At 54.1% G+C, this 19,329-nt stretch overlaps 9 protein-coding genes and 1 non-coding gene across 10 annotated transcripts; 6 read left to right on the top strand and 4 right to left on the bottom strand.

Annotated features, from left to right (window-relative positions):
- Positions 1–315: 315 nt before the first annotated feature.
- Positions 316–422, top strand: BJX67DRAFT_t93. Its single transcript has one exon. It is a non-coding gene; the product is annotated as a tRNA-Met (tRNA).
- A 1,040-nt stretch (positions 423–1,462) lies between these two features.
- On the top strand, positions 1,463–3,630 carry sit2 (putative siderochrome-iron transporter). The gene is made up of 3 exons (XM_071027242.1): positions 1,463–1,876; positions 1,939–2,552; positions 2,602–3,630. Exons 1-3 carry the CDS (start codon positions 1,614–1,616, stop codon positions 3,534–3,536), a joined length of 1,812 nt encoding a protein of 603 aa, XP_070880935.1. The 5' UTR covers positions 1,463–1,613; the 3' UTR covers positions 3,537–3,630.
- Positions 3,631–4,083: 453 nt separating this feature from the next.
- Positions 4,084–6,215, bottom strand: BJX67DRAFT_375617 (SGNH/GDSL hydrolase family protein; the record flags this gene model as incomplete). The annotated part of the gene is made up of 4 exons (XM_071031719.1): positions 4,084–4,372; positions 4,436–5,703; positions 5,787–6,117; positions 6,157–6,215. The coding sequence occupies 4 exons, from the start codon at positions 6,213–6,215 to the stop codon at positions 4,084–4,086; spliced, it is 1,947 nt and encodes a 648-aa protein (XP_070880934.1).
- A 634-nt stretch (positions 6,216–6,849) lies between these two features.
- On the top strand, positions 6,850–8,791 carry BJX67DRAFT_316165 (chitinase). The gene is made up of 3 exons (XM_071027241.1): positions 6,850–7,215; positions 7,284–8,113; positions 8,174–8,791. Exons 1-3 carry the CDS (start codon positions 6,995–6,997, stop codon positions 8,731–8,733), a joined length of 1,611 nt encoding a protein of 536 aa, XP_070880933.1. The 5' UTR covers positions 6,850–6,994; the 3' UTR covers positions 8,734–8,791.
- A 286-nt stretch (positions 8,792–9,077) lies between these two features.
- BJX67DRAFT_386061 (uncharacterized protein) lies at positions 9,078–10,323 on the bottom strand (the record flags this gene model as incomplete). Its single annotated transcript, XM_071033986.1, has 2 exons — positions 9,078–9,367; positions 9,444–10,323. The coding sequence occupies 2 exons, from the start codon at positions 10,321–10,323 to the stop codon at positions 9,078–9,080; spliced, it is 1,170 nt and encodes a 389-aa protein (XP_070880932.1).
- A 725-nt stretch (positions 10,324–11,048) lies between these two features.
- On the top strand, positions 11,049–12,792 carry BJX67DRAFT_391622 (LysM peptidoglycan-binding domain-containing protein; the record flags this gene model as incomplete). Its single annotated transcript, XM_071034819.1, has 4 exons — positions 11,049–11,656; positions 11,715–11,955; positions 12,008–12,296; positions 12,371–12,792. The coding sequence occupies exons 1-4, from the start codon at positions 11,058–11,060 to the stop codon at positions 12,790–12,792; spliced, it is 1,551 nt and encodes a 516-aa protein (XP_070880931.1). The 5' UTR covers positions 11,049–11,057.
- Positions 12,793–12,941: 149 nt separating this feature from the next.
- On the bottom strand, positions 12,942–14,193 carry BJX67DRAFT_386059 (uncharacterized protein; the record flags this gene model as incomplete). Its single annotated transcript, XM_071033985.1, has 2 exons — positions 12,942–13,629; positions 13,694–14,193. The coding sequence occupies 2 exons, from the start codon at positions 14,191–14,193 to the stop codon at positions 12,942–12,944; spliced, it is 1,188 nt and encodes a 395-aa protein (XP_070880930.1).
- Positions 14,194–14,925: 732 nt separating this feature from the next.
- Positions 14,926–15,306, bottom strand: BJX67DRAFT_367305 (uncharacterized protein). Its single transcript, XM_071030511.1, has one exon. The coding sequence runs from the start codon at positions 15,174–15,176 to the stop codon at positions 14,970–14,972; it is 207 nt and encodes a 68-aa protein (XP_070880929.1). The 5' UTR covers positions 15,177–15,306; the 3' UTR covers positions 14,926–14,969.
- Positions 15,307–15,541: 235 nt separating this feature from the next.
- BJX67DRAFT_391619 (GH92 family glycosyl hydrolase) lies at positions 15,542–18,253 on the top strand. Its single transcript, XM_071034818.1, has 3 exons — positions 15,542–16,681; positions 16,738–17,421; positions 17,492–18,253. The coding sequence occupies exons 1-3, from the start codon at positions 15,564–15,566 to the stop codon at positions 18,060–18,062; spliced, it is 2,373 nt and encodes a 790-aa protein (XP_070880928.1). The 5' UTR covers positions 15,542–15,563; the 3' UTR covers positions 18,063–18,253.
- Positions 18,254–18,683: 430 nt separating this feature from the next.
- On the top strand, positions 18,684–18,995 carry BJX67DRAFT_386057 (uncharacterized protein; the record flags this gene model as incomplete). The annotated part of the gene is made up of 2 exons (XM_071033984.1): positions 18,684–18,872; positions 18,939–18,995. The coding sequence occupies 2 exons, from the start codon at positions 18,684–18,686 to the stop codon at positions 18,993–18,995; spliced, it is 246 nt and encodes an 81-aa protein (XP_070880927.1).
- Positions 18,996–19,329: the final 334 nt, after the last annotated feature.

Genomic DNA, 19,329 nt, shown 5'->3' with positions numbered 1-19,329 from the left:
AAGTTGACATCTGCGTCTTCGGGCGGGAGGCATGTGAAAGTGAGATCGAGGGTGGTTGGCTTGGCACAAAATGTATTCCAAGTGGGATATGTACCTGTTTTCAAACACTGCATAGTATTGTTTGATAGCTCATGGTGGCTAGGATTATTATGAAAATCTCAGTCTTCCATATACTATACTCGAGGTCTCCAATGCGTTCATTAAATGTGGTTTGGCATACTTCGACCGCCGTGGTGGGATGAACAGTAACTGATGCAAAATGCGACGGAAAATAGCTAGCTGATAAAGACCAGGAAGGCGACGGGAGAACAGCATGTTTCCATAGTCTAGTGGTTAGGACGGCGGTCTCATATTAAATTATGACAATTCCTATCTAAAGGAGTTGCAATCCGCAAGCACGAGTTCGATTCTCGTTGGAAGCACTTGACTTCTTTTTTTTTTTTTTTTTTTTCAGCTCTTGCTTCTTCCCAGCGGACCCCGTCACGCGACCATATTCTCGAGAGAACATGACATTTCTTTTTTTCAAGACGTCGACTAAGTTTTTTCGGCGACTCGCCGCTAGCTCGCTCTAAGCTCAATCGTGGCTAGTGTATTCGTTGCCCTGGAAGAGGACGGAGAGACAGGAACTCCAACTCCAAGGCTGGTCGAGAACTTACACGGGGAGGGAAATGACGACGATATTTGTACCTGGCTTCTGAGAGATTATTCTGAGCCTCGACAGGGATCAAGCAACGCATTGTGACTGTCACAGCTTGGATGCATGTTGCACGAACGGGTCCGATTGGAAAAAATTTTTATTTATATGCAAGCAGCTTTGTACGAGGATTCGGTCACTCGGACTAATCAGAAAAGAACCCAAAAACCTGGTCGAGCGAGGGTCTGGGCTTTACAGAAACTTTCAGCGGCAAGAGTGGTGGGTTGTCTGAGTCGGCCACGTCCGGACGAGCCTGTGGACGTCTCGGGAATACGTTTTGACACAGCCGAATTATTATTTGCTGGGTAGCTTAAACCTGCCCTTCTTGAAATTGACATAATTGACGTTGTGCATCTGCTCAGTATATGCATGTATATGCTCGTTGATATAGGGTTCTTCAATCCAGAGTCTCCGGATGAGGCGAGCGGTTCTGGTGTTCTGCTCCTACCACGAAATGCGGACTGACGCTCCTGCATGCATCTTGATTCATAAAGGGGATCTGCGAGGGAATGTCGTGAGCGAGAATTTATCTTCAACTCTAGTGGAAATGCCGGCCGCTTCAACGTATGAGTCGCGCATGTTGGCATTCCAGGGAGTGGGGAGAAAAAGTCAGAGTCATGTCGCAGGCTAACCGTGGAGCAGGCGTTGTTGTGACCAGTTATCTGATCTTTGTGCAGGGGCGCCATCGGCTTATCTGATCCGTCAGACAGTGCGATTGGACGGAGAAACCGTTCGTGGAGTCGAGAAAAAGAAAATATTGCAGTCGCAGCCGATTTCGCCCCATGCGCCGACCGAAGTCCTCCTCCAGCTCCCTTCATAAGGATGGACGTGACTTTCTGCGCCCGGAGCTTCCTCCCTTTCCGTCATTCCTCAACCTTGAGTCAAAATTTTGGTGCCCTGCGCACCACCTTCCCTCACCATGGCCATTTTGGATAAAATCATCTCCCCCGCCGACCGCACCCCCGCGGAGGGTCGGTCCGAGGAGCCCAGGGAGCCCAAGGAGCCCCCAGACCGTGTCATCGAAGACAGCGACTCGTCGGATCTCAGCCTTTTCGCTCGCAATGAGAAGGAAGTCGAGCAGAACCCCGACAGAATCACACATAATGCCCACATTGGTGTGCAGAAGGCCGAGGCGGCGGCCATGGTCTGGAGCAAGAAGGCTGTCTGGGCTACCTATGCTTGGTGGGTGGATTGCTACGTTTGTTGAAGGTGTGGCTTTATTAATAAGGGGTTTCTCAATACAGGATCTGGGTATGCTTCTTTTTGCTGGCCCTCCAGTCGTCCATTAGCAGTACCGTCATCAACAACGCCTACGCCTCCTTCGCCTCTGCTCCGCAGGTCGCAACGGCCAATATCCTCTACAGCATTATTGGTGGTGTGCTCAAACTCCCAATTGCCAAAGTCCTCAACCTCTGGGGCCGTGCTGAGGGCTTCATCATCTTCCTCGGCGTCTATATCCTCGGCCTGATCATTGTCGCTGCTTGCAACAACCCCGACTCGTACGCTGCCGGCTACGTCCTTTTCTGGGTTGGCTACACAGCTCTCTTCCTTACCATGGACGTCTTTATCGCCGACAGCTCTGGCATGCGCAACCGAGCGTTTACCTTTGCCTTCTCGCAAACTCCATTTATATGCACGGCTTTTGCTGGCCCCCTTGCTGGCCAACACTTCCTGAAGATAGCCACCTGGCGCTGGGCCTACGGCGCCTTTGCGATTATCAACACTGTTGCCTTTGCGCCGCTTGCCGTTGTGTTTAAATACTACCAGAAAAAGGCCGAAAGGATGGGGCTGTACCAGCGAGAGCGAAGTGGCCGGACCACGATGCAGTCAATCTACCATTATGTGCATGAGTTTGACTGTACGCTGCCTATAAACCTACATGTGCTTGGACGTGCTAACTGGTGTAGTGATCGGCGCCACTTTGTTGATGGCTGCTTGGGTTCTCCTGCTGCTTCCCTTTAGTTTGGCGAATGATGGACGTACCCAGTATCAAGACGCTACCTTCATCGCCATGGTGGTGGTCGGCTTCGTCCTACTCTTCGTTTTTGCTGCATGGGAGAAGTGGGGTGCACGCGTGCATTTCATTAGCTACGAGCTCTTGAAACAGCGCACCGTGCTGGGAGCCTGCTGCATGTCGGCACTGTCGTTCTTCGCCTTTTACTGCTGGGATCTATACTTCTACAACTTCTGCATTGTTGTTTACAATCTCAATGAGGCGATGGCTGGCTACATGCTTCAGATCTACAACGTCGGGTCCTGCTTCTGGGGCGTGGTTTTTGGGGTGTATATCCGCTACACGAAGCATTTCAAGTACGCATGTCTCTGCTTTGGTCTGCCACTTCTCATCCTGGGGGCGGGTCTGATGATCCACTTCCGCGGGCAACACGACGACATCGGCTACCTTGTCATGTGCCAGATCTTCATCGCGTTCGGCGGCGGTACTATTGTTATCGGTCAGGACATGGCTGTAATGGCCTCGGCGGACAGGGAAGGCGTGCCGATGATGTTGTCGCTGATCGGCCTCTTCTCCAGCCTAGGAGGTGCCGTTGGGCTCGCCGTTGGCGCTGCCATCTACAATAACACCTTCCCCGAGGCTCTGAGGTCTGCATTGCCGGACGACCTCAAGTCGATGACAGATCAGCTCAACATGGGTGGATACTTGGCTCAGATGGAGTATCCTGTGGGCTCTGCAGTTCGCGAGGCCGCAAACTACGCCTGGGGCCGGAGCCAGATGTACGGATCGATTGCTGCCACGGCTCTTCTTGTCCTTGGTATCCCTGCCATCGGCGTGTGGAGGAACTACAACGTCGACAAGAAGCAGAACAAGGGCGTTATGATATGATTCGGGCGATCTGGGCTCTCCTTTACTATACAAAGATACCCACTATACGTTAATCTTCATAATGTGTGAAGATATTCGATATAGAATGTTTGGCCTGAGGGAAGCATCCTAAATAGGAGGTCGGAGTCCTCCTCCAGAGCTCTCTGCCGGTGACGTTCTGGCGAAGCAGGTTTGTGCCGGGCTGTGAGATGGGATTTGCTATGCCGGTTAATGTTAGGGTGCGGCAACCATGGCGAGACGCGTATGGCGACCTCAAATCTGCCCCTAAAAAAACAAACATATTCCGCACAGCCTTCGAAACCGCTGGCCTACCAAATTTGTGGGCCGACGAAAGGATTATCGGGGATTGGAACAACGGAGCGTGCACTGCGGCTTTGTCGAATTACTGTAGATGTGAGAGACTCGTTACCTACTATAAGTTAGACTTAAAACTACCCGTCGTCTAGTAGTCCACCTTGTGGTATATTGGTGAGTAAAGAACAGGCCAGAATATCATTTGAATACTTTGATAAAGAGTAACATAAAAATCCCAACATGCCTCTTCCGGTCATCCACTGCCATTACAGCCATCCGTCCAGCCCCCTGCCAACAATTGGACTTTATTATTATCAAAGCAGTGAGAATTGGACCAGGGGGGCGTGGTAAAATGGGCGCGCCACTCATAGCCATCCTCGGTCGGTTCGTCGTAGTATTCGAAATTCCACCCTGTGATTGTCCGGCCCACGCAATCCTCGATGGCCGGCAGCAGCGAGTCCTGGCCATAGTCCCAGTTGGCCCAACCAGCCCCCTGGAGCGAATACGAGGTGCCGATGGACCCGAAGTACCAGCTCTCACAACTCCCGTACGGTTCCTCAATGGGACCACCATCTTGATAATCTCGCTTCTGATTCTCTGCCGACCTCCTCCCTCCTCCGTCCTCGCCATCCTTGGGCCACGGCCGCTCCCGCTGCGGAGTGACAGTGTACGTGTGGTCGCCTCGTCTCCAGCGACCGCCAAACTTCCAGTCCATCGGGTTAGACGGGTCATCCCGGCCGCACCCGTTCACGATCCGTGCCATGCTCTCCAGACATTCATCTTTGTCAAACTCATCGGTCGTTTCGGCCAGCTCTATCTTGAATGTGGTTTCTTCGGGGGTCCCCTTGTCGTAGGTCCCGGACCACTCCCACCCCTTCTCTCCCCCGTGATAGTGTTCCTCCACATCGTCACAGAAGTCCTGATATCGCTCATTCAGACGGCTCTTACTGGCGTACGCTCTCAAATCCGGATTGTTACTGTAGCATTCTCCCTCGTCGACCCTCTCACACTCCGGCGCGGTCACCCCCAGCACCTCCGCCCGCAGACTGACCGCCGTCTGCAACGCCCACGACGCGATCGTAAAATGCCCCAGCTCATTCGGATGGAAATTCTTCCCGATATCGTCCGGGATCCATCCCCCACCAGACGGCTGGAGATCCTCATCCTTGTCACCGGGACAGTTTGCCCGCGCGGGACCCTGCCTTGCAAGTCGCTGGTGAGCCAGGTGCTGGGGATTTCTCGTCCGTCGGAAACTCGGAGACCGGGCCAGGGCCTCATCGACCTCCTCCGAGCGGGCCCGCACCGCCTCGCTCTCGCTCTCCTCTGCATCTGCGACCCTCACGCTGTCATCATCCCCAATCGAGGTAAAGTGCCTCGTATCCGGCTTGAAGAACTGCAAATCTGGCACCCCCTCATCCGGGTACTCGCCCGACGAAGCCGGATCACAGTACTGGCCGCGCACATATCTGCTCGGCCAGTAATCCCAATTACTGAACCCGATCCGGTACTTGTGCCCGCCGTCCTGGCGGGCATCATCGACCACGCCGCGGATGATATCGTTGAGCTTGATGACAAGGTCATTGAACGTTTGCCGGCGCTCGATGGTCAAGGTGAGTGGTTTGGCGCCGCCGGTCGGGTTCCAGAGCGTCCAGTCTTCTTCTTTGGCGCAGTCTTCGTTCTCGGTGTTGAAGAACTGGGCGTAGCCGTTGAAGACGACGACGCTGTCATCGGCCATTTTGTCATCGAGGGCATCGAGCAGGATCTCGAAGTTGGCCTTCATGATGGAGTCGAGGTTGTCCTGGGCGATGTCGAGGACGTCCTGGCAGTCTTCCTCGCTGTAGGGGGAGAAGACGCATCGGGTGATAATCGAGGACTATACACAGTCATGGTACACGATGGTCAGCATCTCATCCGCCTGTGGTAATGGGGCCGCTCGCATGGCATGATCAAACATACGAGGCATAGATCGTTCCCGCCCGCCGTCATGATAAGCAGATTGATATCCCCGTCGAGATCCTTGATCTGCTCGTAGATATTCCCTGTGCGGTCCCCGCTGCACGCGACGTACTGAAAGTCCTCGAACCCCATTTCATCCTGAATGATCATGGGATACGAGGTGTCGTACCGCGAACACCTGTAGGCCTGGTCGCCGTTAAATGTCAGAAACGCCGAGCCAAGAGGGTTACCCGACCCAATACCAGCCGTATAGCTGTCCCCGATGGCCGCGAACTTCTTAACCCAGCCAAAGTCGGCAGGGTCATCGTCTCGACGAAAGAGTCGGTGTTCACTTTGGTTTGGAGTGTGCGCGTGCGGAACGCCAGCATACGCCCAGTCAGCGTGAAAGCCAGCTGCGAGGAGCAGAAGGGGGAGTGTTGTTTGCTTCATGCTGGTGGAGTGTGAGATCTCAATTGTTCACATTCACCTTCTCTGCCAAAAAAGACGAGGGGATAAAGAAATACGACGTCCCAACAAAATATAGGAGGGTGATTTCTCATCATCTCATACTACCCTTGGGCTAATTTAGGGCACTCGCTGACCAGGGTTTCGACTCCGCCGTAGGGCGTGCTTCTGCTTTCCAGGCATCGACAACGCAGTCAGCCCTGGGCCGAGTTGAGGCCTCCAGCCAAGAACCCCCGCCAGCTGGATCTGCCCCGGACCTGCCGTTGATTATGGGATCTGGAATTCCCCCAAAGAATGCAGAATTGCCGACAAAAGTGGGTACGTGCCTGGTTTGGTTGCAGTCATGGCTGTGTTGGATCCACCAGAGCTGAACGGGGCTGGGGAAACGTCAGCCTCCTGATCGCTGGGGAATTCCAGATAAAGTTGCAGTTGACGCCGGAGGAACCCCTGATTGAGTTAGATTTGAGACGCTAATGGAAGGGCACTAAATTAGTTGCCGGAGCTGTGATCACTCTATCAGAGGTTTTCCCAAACCGGAATATCAGAGGCTTACCTGAACAGGGGCATTGACAGGGCTGGGGGTGGGGGAGGGGAGAGAAAGGAAGAAGAAAAAAAACATCAACAAGCCTAAAAATAGTTCGAACAGCTCAAGGACGACAATTGGGATGCGCTCAGAGCATTGGATATCTTGAATTCATATTGTTTCTCCCGGCCATCTCCCAAGTTACTCTCATTGACCACTTTCGCCCTTTATCCCACACATCATGAAATTCCTACGATCTGTTCCGCTGCTAATTGTCTGGTCACTGGTGACACTCTCCAGTGCCAGGATCAGCCTCGACCACCAGCATCAGTTTGCCGTCCAGGCCGCTCGGAGCCCCGCGGGAAGGGCACGATCGTTCTCTGATACACGAGCAAAGAGCGCGGAGGAAGACTATACCTGTGGCGAAGACAAGAAATGCGAGCTAGGCTGCTGCGGGTCCATGTGAGTTTAAACATTGCCAATCAATGGGATATCCGTGTTCAAGAATAACATACTAACAAGCCACGTAGCGATGAGAGCACCGGCAAAGGCGTCTGCGGGTTTGGCCCGATCTTCTGCGGCGACGGATGCATATCCGACTGCGACCGCAAGAGCGAATGCGATGCAGGCTGGGGCAAGGAATGGTCCAACCTCACCACCTGTCCTTTGAACGTGTGCTGCAGCGATGTCGGATTCTGCGGGACCACAGAGGAATACTGCAAGGGTGAGCTCGTGTCTTCACCCCAATGTGACCCGGCCAAGAAAAGCTCCAGCAAGCGCACAATCGGATACTACGAGGGTTGGAACTGGCAGCGCGACTGTGGCACGATGACTCCCGCGGAGATTCCCCTGGGTTACTATAGCCATATCAACTTCGCTTTTGCTCTCATTGATCCCAAGACGTTTCAGCTGGTGTCTATGGACGAGAAGACGGGGACGCTGTATAATCCCGTGGGCATGCTCAAGGCGCGACAGCCCGATCTCCAGGTCTGGTTGGCCATCGGGGGATGGGCGATGAATGACCCGGGGAAGTATCGAACGGCTTTCTCTGACCTCGCCGCGTCCAAGGAGGCCCAGGACGAGTTCTTTGAGTCGGTTGTCACTTTTCTGGCGGAGTACAACTTCGACGGGATTGATCTGGACTGGGAGTATCCGGTTGCGGAAGATCGAGGCGGCGTGGAGAGTGATTATAAGAACTTTGTGACTTTCGTTGCTCGTTTACGTGAGCGTCTCAACCAGTTGGGGAAGCCGACGGGGTTGTCGTTGACATTGCCGGCGTCGTACTGGTATCTCCGAGGATTTGATATCATTAACCTGGAGCCGTATGTTGATTTCTACAACATTATGACTTATGATATCCGTACGTCTTCCCCCCCCCCTGTACGCACTCCTATTCTCAATGGTATGCTAACCGAATTAGACGGCGTGTGGGATGGCAACATCGAAGAACTCGGCCCCTACGCCGGATCCCACACCAATCTAACCGAGATCGAAGACGGGCTCAAACTCCTCTGGCGCAACAACATCAATCCCGAACGCGTCAACATGGGAATTGGCTTCTACGGCCGCAGTTTCACCATGAAAGACCCCAACTGCCTGGAAGCCGGCTGCGAGTTTAGCGACGGCGGCAACGGCGGCAACTGCACCGGCACCCCCGGGGTCTTATCAGCGGCCGAAATCACCAAGATCATTGATAATGGGGCCAAGGTCACGTTAGACAAGGAAGCAGCCGTCGAGATTGTCACCTGGGATGAGGACCAGTGGGTGTCGTGGGATAGCGCGAAGACACTGGCTATGAAACTTGAGTATGCGAACAAACGGTGTCTGGGAGGGGTGATGGTGTGGGCGGTTGATCTTGACGATGGCACGTTGGCTCAATCGTTGATTGATGCTGGGGCGGATCAGAGGGATGCAGTGCCGGAGCCGCCGTTGGCTTTTCCGTGTTTCGGGTCGGGGATTGATAGCCATGATGAACTGTAGTTCGGAGAGCCGATAGTTAGTTGGTTTTGTGTTTCAATTTGATTAAGTTGGTTGGATGCTAAGCTGTGTTCCTGTTGTAGGACGAGAGCGACAACTATTTATTGCCGTGCATGATCAACTCAGACGTCCAACTTCCGTTTTGGCGTAGTTGTTCTTGGGACCTGATAAATGGTATAAAGCCTCTATTCCAAAGGTCTCAAGCCTGGCAACAGGATCTCTACTTTAGACAGGCACAAAATCAGGAGAATTTAGACTGGCATAGATTATAAACACTCTACCTAACAACTTGAACTTCACAAACACTCAACGAACTAACTGACATAACGAACGATAAAAGATCGCATCTACAAACAACCAGACGACTCTCCCCTGCTGCTGGTAAACCCCTTTGCAAACAGCTTTTGAGCGGTTCGCTGGAGCAGCCGCCCCTTTGCCACCTTGAAGTCGCCATATATCTGCTTCATCCCCTCGATGTCACCAACACTAGGCATCTTATTCTTCAGGATTCGGCTGCGAGGACCGGTGGTTTCACTCTCGTCAAACGGGTCCGGGGGTCGTTCAAGGATCGAGAGGCGCTTATCCCCGTCGTTCTCCTGTACCTCCGTGCCCTCTATCGCACCAGCGCCAGACGGATCTAACGCAGAGCATTATATTAGTAGATGGAATATACTAAGGAGAAATACCAGGATCAGGGTCGTCCCGAAACTTACAAATCATTATCGAATCCCAGTCAACCGACCGTGCGTCCCCAGGGGTTAGGATCGGCGAGTTGGACAAACTCGCACGCATAGGAAGGTAGTCCGCCGCGGAGAACCCAGCTGCTTGGGCAAGAGTGTGGGAATTGCACAGCTCATCTCGTGAATAATGCCTCGGCATTTGGTTAGGAGGGGATATCTCCTTGCCGTCCTTAAAACTGTCATAATCCAGGAGGTTCTTGCACTGCCAGTTGCCGTTTCTGGAGGGTCCAAAGACTTGTCCCGCCCCCGCGTGCTCAATAGGGATAGGGCCGTCCGTGACCTTATTCCAGAAGTACGAATTCTGGTGCTCATGGTACAGGCCCCAGGCATGGCCCAGCTCGTGGGCGATATTGGGCACGACATCCAGCATCCCGACATCCGTGCGGTCGGTCAGGGTGCTGAACGCCCCGCGGCCCAGGGTTTGAACCAGGGTGGAAGTTGGTTTTGGGAAACCGACGTATGTCCTCAGCATTCGCCCGTAGGAGATCATGAGGACGTCCCCGCGATACTCGTCGTTTGTGCACATTTCCTTGGTTCCCTCCACGACCTTGAAGTCATCGTTCAGACCCGCTGATTTCCACAGCTTGTGGGCCTGTTGGATGTGCTTGTTAAGCTTCCTTTTGGCTTCGTCGCTGTCGAAGCAGTAGGTGATTCTGCGGTTCGGCCACCCGATCTGGTCTCCGAGAAAACCGAGGGGTCCCCCCCCAAGTAATGTGCGTAACACCGGGATCGTCAGGTAGCGACGGTCCAGACCTGGTTCATCTGTAACGGGTGGTTGCCAGAGTCGACTGCTGGCGAGGACGGGGACATTGATTGAGAGGAGAGTAAAAACGAACAAAATAATGGATCGCATTTTGGAATACTGTCATGAATGGATGTCTGTCAGAGGAGAGGAGGGTGTAGCTGAGTGGGTTGTTCTTTGCAGGTTCCGGGGAAAAGGGAGAGGGCATACCATACCTCGAGTGAGGCCAAGACATACTTCTCATCCTCCTCGTCAGTACCCTTGGTCTGGAAATAAACTCCATCCCGGTCGGATCCTGGTCCAGCTGCATGATTCTTAGGCCCCCCGCGCCGAGAGAGATTCTCAGCTGGACCGACGGTGGTGTCGAGCCCTGTCGATCCCGGGGCTGAGGCATCACGGCGGAGGAACAGGGATGAGGAATCCGGGATTACAATATCAAGAGACTATCGAGTTAGGAAACCTTGGCCGCGAACCAGGGTGACAATCTGTCGTGATATTTTCAGCTTAATGCAACAATAACACAACCATCGCGGCCTCATCAGGGCATCACGGCGGAGGAATAGGGATGGGGATCCGGGATTACAATATCAAGAGGGATTACAATATCAAGAGACTATCGAGTTAGGAAACCTTGGCCGCGAACGAGGGGGACAATCTGCCGTGATATTTTCAGCTTAATGCAACAATAACACAACCATTGCGGCCTCATCGGGGCAGTGACCCGAAATTGCCCCCATGCCATATCCAGACGAGATGGGGCCTGAAGCTGTCTAGAAAACTCTTGACCAATTCCCCCGTCCGGCACGACGGTATCAACATTTTCACATTCAAAGGACAGACAAAGCATGTTCAGAATGAGTCCCCTGAGGAAGACCACCACGCTCCTGGCAATCGCCTGGGGCCTCGGGCACGCTCTAGCACAAGACTCGTCCCCATCTGGAGAGACCTTGGACGGCATTGCATGGAACTGCAATGCCTTCTACACTGTCAAGAACGGAGATTCGTGTGACTCGGTCGAAGAGAAGTTTGAAATCAAGCACAAGGACTTTCTCAAATGGAATCCAAAAGTGTCCGACGACTGCAAGGACAATTTCTGGACCGAATACTCCTACTGTGTCGGAATTGACCCAGACCAAACCTCGACATCATCAACTTCTACCTCCACCTCCACGGGGTCATCGTCCCATTCCTCAACTCCATCGTTGACGCCAACGTCAACTCCAAGTCCTTCTCACCCCGGCAACACGACGACCACGCCCTATTCCACCCGCAATCCCATCAGTTCCTATAACCTCACGGCTCCCTACACGGCCACGGCATGGCCACCCGAGCACACCCTCGGTGGACAGCCAAAGAACTGTACGGCCTGGTACCAGGTGCGGCCTCGCGACTCGTGTGAAAGCATCGTGAACCAAAATGTCAACCGGTTGACCATGGAACAACTGTAAGCCACCTCTCTTCTATCCTGAAAAAGACTCACTCCTAACTCGGCTCGCTCCCAGGATCCAATACAATCCCACGTTGAAAGACTGCAATCGACTGTACGTCGGCTGGTATATCTGCCTGGCCGTCAGGCCCACCGGAACCCTCAGCCTGCCATGGTATACAGGGCCAACGAACCTGACCATTCCATCTGCGACTTCCTATGTCCCGTCGGTGACCACCATAGTTCCCGATTTCACGGCTCAGCCCCAGGCATCGGGGATTCCAAGCAGTTGCCAGGACTTTTACAAGGCCACAGAGGTATTCTCCAAACCTGGCATTATTCTTCTCTGAATACTAATGAAGAGTGTAGGGTGATAGCTGTGGTACTGTGCTGAAAAGGTACGGATACGTCACCAAGGAGCAGTTCTTTGAATGGAACCCTTCGCTCGACGGGGACTGTCAGGGCCTACAAGATGGTTTCTACTACTGCGTGGCCAACTTCGATCCCAATAATCTGCCCTTACCTCCCACCGTCCCTGAAGCAGATGCTTCCCCGACAGCCTCGGGCACCGTCGACGAGTGCAAGTCCTGGTATCAGGCTGTTGGCAATAATAACTGCGCTAGGATCGCATCGGCATTCGGCACATTTTCAGAAAAAGGTATGCTCTCCCGCCCCCCGACCCACAAAAAGGGGTCCAAATTATGCAGGCAACTGATATACCACCTGGGATAGACTTCATATCGTGGAATCCCAGCGTAGGCGACAAGTGCAAAGACATCAAAGAAGGGACATACTACTGCGTCAGTCTCCCAGACACGCCCACTACCAGGACAAACACCCCCACCACGCCAACAGAATCCGGTTCAATGCCCACCCAAACCGGCGTGGCCGAAGAATGCACCCGATTCTGGTTCGTGTCGTCGGCCGATACCTGCCAATCCATCATCTCGAGCACCGGGGCCTCCCCCGAGGACTTTCACGAGTGGAATCCAGCCGTCGGGGATGACTGTGCCGGGCTCAAACCGGACTATTATGTCTGTGTGAGCACGTCGAAGCGTCCGCACTCAACTGGTGGATCTGTGACCACCCTCACTGGGCCCATTACCCCAGCCCCTAGCACGTCTTCCACCCCGTCTCCTACCGGGGCCAGATAGAGATCGAAGTCCACATCTATGTCGCATAAAGTGGTGATTGTCTTTGTTGTGTTTTTGTATGAACATCCAGATAGAAAATCCGAGCAAAAATGTTCTTTGCTTCCTCTTCCAGGACCGTAAGCCTACTCTCAGTAGAAAAGAAAGTTTTTTCAAGATCCCCCTTCACCCCATAAATCGGCATCATCATAGAACAAGGCCCCCCCCAGAGCATGAACATCATTCCACCCCGCACACAGCCAATATCCCAGACCCATCTGCTGCCGAGTGGCACCATCAAGCGTTTTCCAAAACCGAAGGCCCAAACCGCCGCGCGACTCGACATTTAAATCCCCCTTATTTAACTTCAAATGCCGTCTTCGGAGTACCTCCCAACCCCCCAGCTGGATCGCAACATGAACTTCCCTCCCCACCCCCAGAGCCCGCACCATCTCCTCAATCGGCCTCAGAATAACCCACTCCACCTCCGCGACGGGATCTTCAAAGATCCTCGGCAGCGGCGGCGCGATATGATCCTGCAGTGAAATATACAGATGCCGAAGACGGGGAAAGGTTTCCGGCACCACCACGCGACATAATTCGTCGAGTGGCGAATCAAGCGGTGAGGACGGTCGTCGTCTCGCGTAGGTCACCATATATCTCTCCCAGAGGAAATCGAGTAGGTGATCTTTGCGCCTGGAGTGAATGTGTCGAGGCCTCGTTAGATCCCAGATCAGTTCTAGGGATGGGATATCCGCCAGTCGTTGCGGGGGGATTAATCGGGGTAAGTGTTGGTGGAGATCGAGGCCGGAGAAGTGGAATGTATTGGTGGTGAAGAGAATCTGCATTCCATCTTGATATCTATGTTGATATTAATAACAACCAGTAAATAAAATATAGTATAAGGGGGAAATGGAGGCCCTACGACATATGACAAGCAAGGAGCCATCCCATCACCCCGATGCCGGTATTCGCGGTTGGGGGCTCCGTATATCCACTGGCGTGGATTCGTGTCGGTACACATTTGTCGTCACATGGAGGACGTGCCACCGCACCCAGGGAGTGAATATCGGGCGGCTCAGTCGCCCGATGGCACACGCAGCTGAACCATCGCCAGGTGCATCGTTGCGTCAATCGATTCTCTGTTTGGCCTTGGGCTCCTTGGGTAGGGTACGGTGGACCGTACCTCAGATCCACATGGAGGGTGCGCTTGCCAAACGCAAACTCCAAAATCTCCTGTCGAATCTCTAGCGGGAGCCGCCCAAAGAGGCCGTAGTTCTCTTGATAAGACAGTTGGCAGGCTCCTGTTGATTGTGGTAGGGCGGGTGTGTTGAGAAATGGGAGCGGATCGAGAGCCTGGCTGGGGCCGTCCACGGTCGCTTTTCGGCGGATGATCTTTCGAGTCCATTTTTTGATGGATTTCATTGTGACTGGATTTCAGAGACTAACCCCAGACATATATACCATAACGTAGAAGGGATCCGAAGGGTGAAAAGGGCATTAGTGCAGGAGAAAAAAAGGTGTCAGACACATGGCCACTTGGTAGTTGACGGCCTGATGTCTGGTGAGAACGTTTACCCGCATCCTTATGGGTCCGTACTGCTCGCGACGGTCTCAGTAATGCTCTCGGGACTGCTTTTCGGGCGAGATGTTCCCTTGACAAGTCCATCGGCTGTCCAGAGACATGCTACCAGATGTGATAACGGTCTATTTGGTGGTTGAAAGGATCACGGGCGTTGGCCTTAGGCCAACGCCCCTAGAGCTAGGCTCGAGGCCTCCAAACTCTGGAGTTGCTATTTTGCCTTCCTTTACAAGGAGGCAACTGGCGATTCGGATACTCCGAATTGACCGGTATCCTCTCGGGGACGTCGAAGTCCCTGAGGTCATTCATGGTCCCCGATCCAGGACCATCGAATCCCCTGGGGTACTTCGAGGCTCCCAAACAGGGATTATCAAAGTACACCAGGCCTATCTACCCTTACTAAGTACACGAGAAGTCACACCTGTATATGACCTCTTCAATCTCTTCATGATCTGTAGTATTTGCAATATGAGTCAACACTCACATTATAAGCAGATAGAGAGTCATAATCTATTAACATGCAGTTTGAGGATGTACGAAGGACAGCAGTACTGTTAAAGGCATCAGATGCATTGCTATTTGTTCCTGAAGTTATATTTATGCCTCCATGACTGCAAAATCATCCACAGCCTTGTCCGCTACCATGTGTGTTCTTGACACTCTTGAGATTCAAGATACATTTGGAAGGGAAATGACTGCTGAGCTTATTATGATACAGACAGTAAACAGTATGAGCATTCTCATCTGGTACATCTGTGGAATTGGCTGTGGTATTGTTATTTGAAGAGTTGAACTGTCCTCTTCCTCTTCTGCCACAAATTGTCATGGCTGTGTTATGAACCGACGGCTCACGATCGGCAGAGCGGAGTCGCAAGGAAACCCTGGGCGACGAACCAACCGTCAAGAGCCACTCTGGATTTAAATCCAACCGGGACAACAAACAACGGGCAAAGAACACCACCCGACAACAGGACAACGATAGACGGCGCCATGAGACCACGACCAACAACAGACCACACGCCTCTGTGGACAACAATCACCGCCACCTTGGATTATCCCGCATACTTTTGGAATAGTAGTTGTTGATCCTTGTAATGTTGATCCTTGATGTAACCTTCTTCTCCCTTTAAGACCAGCAGGGAGCCTCGAAGAGAGACTCTCAAGGGACTCGAGTGCCTCTATTTAATCCATAATCCATAATCCATAATCCATAATGCTCCTCCCATTCCTTCTTTTGCTCACCCTCGCCGTTGCCAGACACCCCTCCGAAGATTCCAAAGACGTTCTCCGCTACATCAACCCCTTAATCGGCAGCACCAATGGCGGCAACGTCTTCGCGGGCGCTTCCCGCCCCTACAGCCTCGCCAAAGCCGTCGCGGACGTCAACGGCCAAAACACCGCAGGCTTCGCGACAGACGGGAGCAATGTAACGGGGTTCTCGCTCCTGCACGACTCAGGCACAGGCGGGAACCCGTCGCTCGGCAACTTCCCGCTCTTCCCACAGGTTTGTCCCGGGGGGGAATTGGATCGGTGCGTTTTTCCGAAGAATAAGAGGGGGGTGCGGTATGCGAATAATAATAATAATAATAATGACTCTGTTGTTGCGCGACCGGGGTTTTTCGCGGTTGAACTCGAGGGCGGGATTAGGGCTGAGATGGCGGTTTCGCGGCGCGCGGGCGTGTTCCGGTTTACCTTCCCAGATGATGAAGAAGAAGAAGAAGAAGGAAGTCCACTCATCCTCCTAGACCTGACGGACCTCTGGGACAGCCGACAGAACGCGTCGATGGTCATCGACGAGGAAAACGCGCGCATCACTGCAAGGGGCACATTCCTGCCCTCGTTCGGGGCCGGGTCGTACCGGAGCTACGTGTGTGTTGATTTCTTCGGGGGCGGTGTTCGCGATTCAGGGGTCTGGGTGAATGATCGGGCGGGACACTCAGAGAAGGAGGAGTTCTTTGTGACGCGAGGGTTTAATTTGTTTTATGTGCAGGCTGGTGGGTGGATGCGGTTTCGGCGGGCTGATAGTAGCGAACCGCTGGTGGTGAGTGCGCGCGTTGGGGTCAGCTATATCTCGTCGCAGCGGGCGTGCGAGAATGCCGAGCGGGAGATCCCCGATCCCGTGGGCGGGTTTGAGGCTTTGAGAGAGGACGCCGAGCAGGAGTGGAGGGGGAAGATGAGTGCTGTGTCTGTGACGGCGGGGGACGGGGTTGGGGAGGGCCTGCTGCGCAGCTTCTGGAGTGGGATTTACCGCACGATGCTGGATCCGCAGGATCTGACGGGGGAGAATCCGCTGTGGGAGAGCGAGGAGCCGTACTTTGACTCGTTTTACTGGTGAGTGTCTGATTTTTCGGGGATGTTTATAACTACTTGAGTGGCTAAGGGCGCAGCATCTGGGACTCGTTCCGCGTCCAGCACCCGCTTCTGACGATCATCGACCCGCGTGCGCAGGCGCGGATGGTGCGCAGCTTACTGGACACGTACAAGCACGAAGGCTGGCTCCCCGACTGCCGGATGAGCCTGTGCAAGGGCTGGACGCAGGGCGGGTCCAACGCCGACGTGCTGCTGGCCGACGCCTTTGTCAAGAACCTGACGGGGATCGACTGGCCGCTCGCGTACGAGGCCATGGTCAACGACGCCGAGAACGAGCCGCTGGAATGGTCGTTCGAGGGCCGCGGCGGGCTCCAGAGCTGGAAGCGGCTCGGGTATATCCCCTATCTGGACTTTGACTACCTTGGGTTCGGCACGAACTCGCGGAGTATCTCGCGCACGGTTGAGTATGCGTACAACGACTTCTGTGTAGCAACTCTGGGGAGGGCGCTGGGGAGGGACGAAGAGGAGTATCAGAAGTATCTGGGCCGTGCTGGCAACTGGAGGAATCTCTTCCGGGAGGACCAGACCAGCTTTGTGAATGGGACCGACACGGGCTTCGTCGGGTTCTTCCAGCCCCGGTATCTCAACGGCACCTGGGGGTATCAGGATCCAATTGCCTGCAGCGCCCTGGCCGGGTCCTGGTGCTCGCTCACGGACAATCCGTCCGAGACGTTCGAGTCCAGCGTCTGGGAGTATCAATTGTGCGTCTCACCTCTCCTCGGTCTCCCTCGCTGATCTGTCTCGCTCGCTAACAAGGATCCCCCGTGATAGCTACGTCCCCCACGACATGAAGAGCCTCATCACCACCCTCGGCGGCGACGACGCCTTCATCGCACGCCTCGACTTCTTCCACGAATCGGGCCTCGCCGACCTCGGCAACGAGCCCGTCTTCCTCACCGTCTTCCAGTACCACTACGCCGGCCGCCCGGGGCTCTCCGCCGCCCGCGCCCACAGCTACATCCCCTCCCGCTTCAACGACACCACCGCCGGCCTCCCGGGCAACGACGACTCCGGCGCAATGGGCGCGTTCGCGGTCTTCGCGATGCTCGGCCTCTTCCCCGTCCCCGGGCAGAACGTGTACCTGATCATGCCGCCGTTCTTTGCGGAGGTGAGCATCACGCACCCGGAGACAGGGCAGACGGCGACGATCCGCAATGTCAATTTCGATGCCGCGTATGCGAGCATGTATATTCAGGAGGCGAGGTTGGATGGCGAGGTGTACACGCGGAGCTGGATCGGGCATGAGTTTTTCACGGGGGGAGGGCTGCTGGAGTTAGTGCTGGGCGAGGAGGAGGGCGATTGGGGGACGGCAGAGGAGGACCGGCCGCCGAGTTTGGTGTAGACTGATAAGAATGGAATAATCTATTTTGATGTGAGAAGATTCGTCGATTTCCCCGGATAATTGCGACAGAGCTGCATGCTGCCTGGGAAGGACAGCGGAGTTCGGGCAGTGACTCGGCTGCCTTTGCGAGCAGGATTCGCAGGGAGCTTGATGAGTGTAGATCACCACAAACCGGTTCAGGTGAGACATCCTGTCGAACCCCTGGCGTTTCGGCATCCCAATCCCTGGCCGAATACGAGGTCGAGTCAATCCCTTCCCTGGAAAGTCGACGGTCCCTGGCGGTCCCTTGTCCATCCTGGTCGTCCGTCCGTCTCTGTCTGGAGTGGTTCCACCAGTGGTTTCCCCAGACCTTCATCCGAAAAGAAGAAAGAGGAAGGAATCTTGTGAAAGCCAAGGCTTTTCACCGTGAAGAAAGATTTTCATTCATTTCAAGGAACAAGACACTGTCCCGTCGATCCCTGCTCTGTGATGAAGTGACTCCATACTCTGTCCCCAACACTGTCAGGCTATATAAACCCTCCCTCCCTCCTCTCCGTCCTTCGCATCTCTCACAACCAACCAACCAACCAAACCAAACCACCAAATCAAAACAAAAAGACTGAATTTTCATCTCTTGCCAAAATGAAGCTCATCGCCTCCCTCACCCTTCTCGCCACCAGCGTCTCCGTCGCTGTCGCCGTGCGCAACCCAACCCTCACCCCGACCCTCACCCCGACTCTCACCCCGACCTCCTCGCCAACCTCCACCCCGACCCCGGGGGAGCCGATCCTCTGCCAGTCCGAGGCTGATTGTCCTGCTGAGTTGCCTGTCGTATGTCCCCGTTTCTCTATTTCTTCTCTGGACCGATGGACGAGGTGGTGAACTAACGAGCTTTAGTGCTGCGGCTGGATCCCCGAGTGGAAGTTCTGTCTTCCTGAGGGGGCTGTTTGTTAGATGGAGAGAGAGAGAGTGTGTGTGTGTATGAAGAGGTGGGATGGGATGAGTACTTGAGCGGGATTACGATGACTCTGGTGTTGAAGAGGATATAGATGGGATGGTGGTGGTGTAGGGCTGACGGGGTTGGTGGGGGGCAGTAGTTGCAAGGGGACGGAAAAGAATTGACCGGAGAAAGAAGGGGGATGGATGTATCTGAACTACCGAGAAATCCCTCAAAAATCTACCGACTTCTTCCCTGTCTCTCAACTTGCCATGCCGAGGCGGAAATCATGTCTTCGTCGACGAGATCCGAACCGGACGTGCCTGCACTGGACCCTTGTAGATCTGCGCG

Source organism: Aspergillus lucknowensis (genome assembly GCF_044049455.1).
Source record: "Aspergillus lucknowensis strain CBS 449.75 chromosome Unknown BJX67scaffold_76, whole genome shotgun sequence".
NCBI classification, from domain to species: domain Eukaryota; kingdom Fungi; phylum Ascomycota; class Eurotiomycetes; order Eurotiales; family Aspergillaceae; genus Aspergillus; species Aspergillus lucknowensis.
Note: the sequence above shows the minus strand (reverse complement) of the source record. Positions and strands in the feature narration are given on the sequence as shown.

What these genes read in the sequence shown, in the direction of transcription:
- sit2 (XM_071027242.1), top strand. Translation starts at nt 1,614, where the DNA reads ATGGCCATTTTGGATAAAATCATCTCCCCCGCCGACCGCACCCCCGCG. An exon ending in GTCTGGGCTACCTATGCTTG is followed by an intron (nt 1,877 to 1,938) that starts GTGGGTGGATTG and finishes TTCTCAATACAG; the next exon opens with GATCTGGGTATGCTTCTTTT. An exon ending in TTATGTGCATGAGTTTGACT is followed by an intron (nt 2,553 to 2,601) that starts GTACGCTGCCTA and finishes TAACTGGTGTAG; the next exon opens with TGATCGGCGCCACTTTGTTG.
- BJX67DRAFT_316165 (XM_071027241.1), top strand. Translation starts at nt 6,995, where the DNA reads ATGAAATTCCTACGATCTGTTCCGCTGCTAATTGTCTGGTCACTGGTG. An exon ending in CTAGGCTGCTGCGGGTCCAT is followed by an intron (nt 7,216 to 7,283) that starts GTGAGTTTAAAC and finishes CAAGCCACGTAG; the next exon opens with CGATGAGAGCACCGGCAAAG. An exon ending in CATTATGACTTATGATATCC is followed by an intron (nt 8,114 to 8,173) that starts GTACGTCTTCCC and finishes TAACCGAATTAG; the next exon opens with ACGGCGTGTGGGATGGCAAC.
- BJX67DRAFT_367305 (XM_071030511.1), bottom strand. Translation starts at nt 15,176, where the DNA reads ATGACAATTTGTGGCAGAAGAGGAAGAGGACAGTTCAACTCTTCAAAT.
- BJX67DRAFT_391619 (XM_071034818.1), top strand. Translation starts at nt 15,564, where the DNA reads ATGCTCCTCCCATTCCTTCTTTTGCTCACCCTCGCCGTTGCCAGACAC. An exon ending in TACTTTGACTCGTTTTACTG is followed by an intron (nt 16,682 to 16,737) that starts GTGAGTGTCTGA and finishes CTAAGGGCGCAG; the next exon opens with CATCTGGGACTCGTTCCGCG. An exon ending in AGCGTCTGGGAGTATCAATT is followed by an intron (nt 17,422 to 17,491) that starts GTGCGTCTCACC and finishes CCCCCGTGATAG; the next exon opens with CTACGTCCCCCACGACATGA.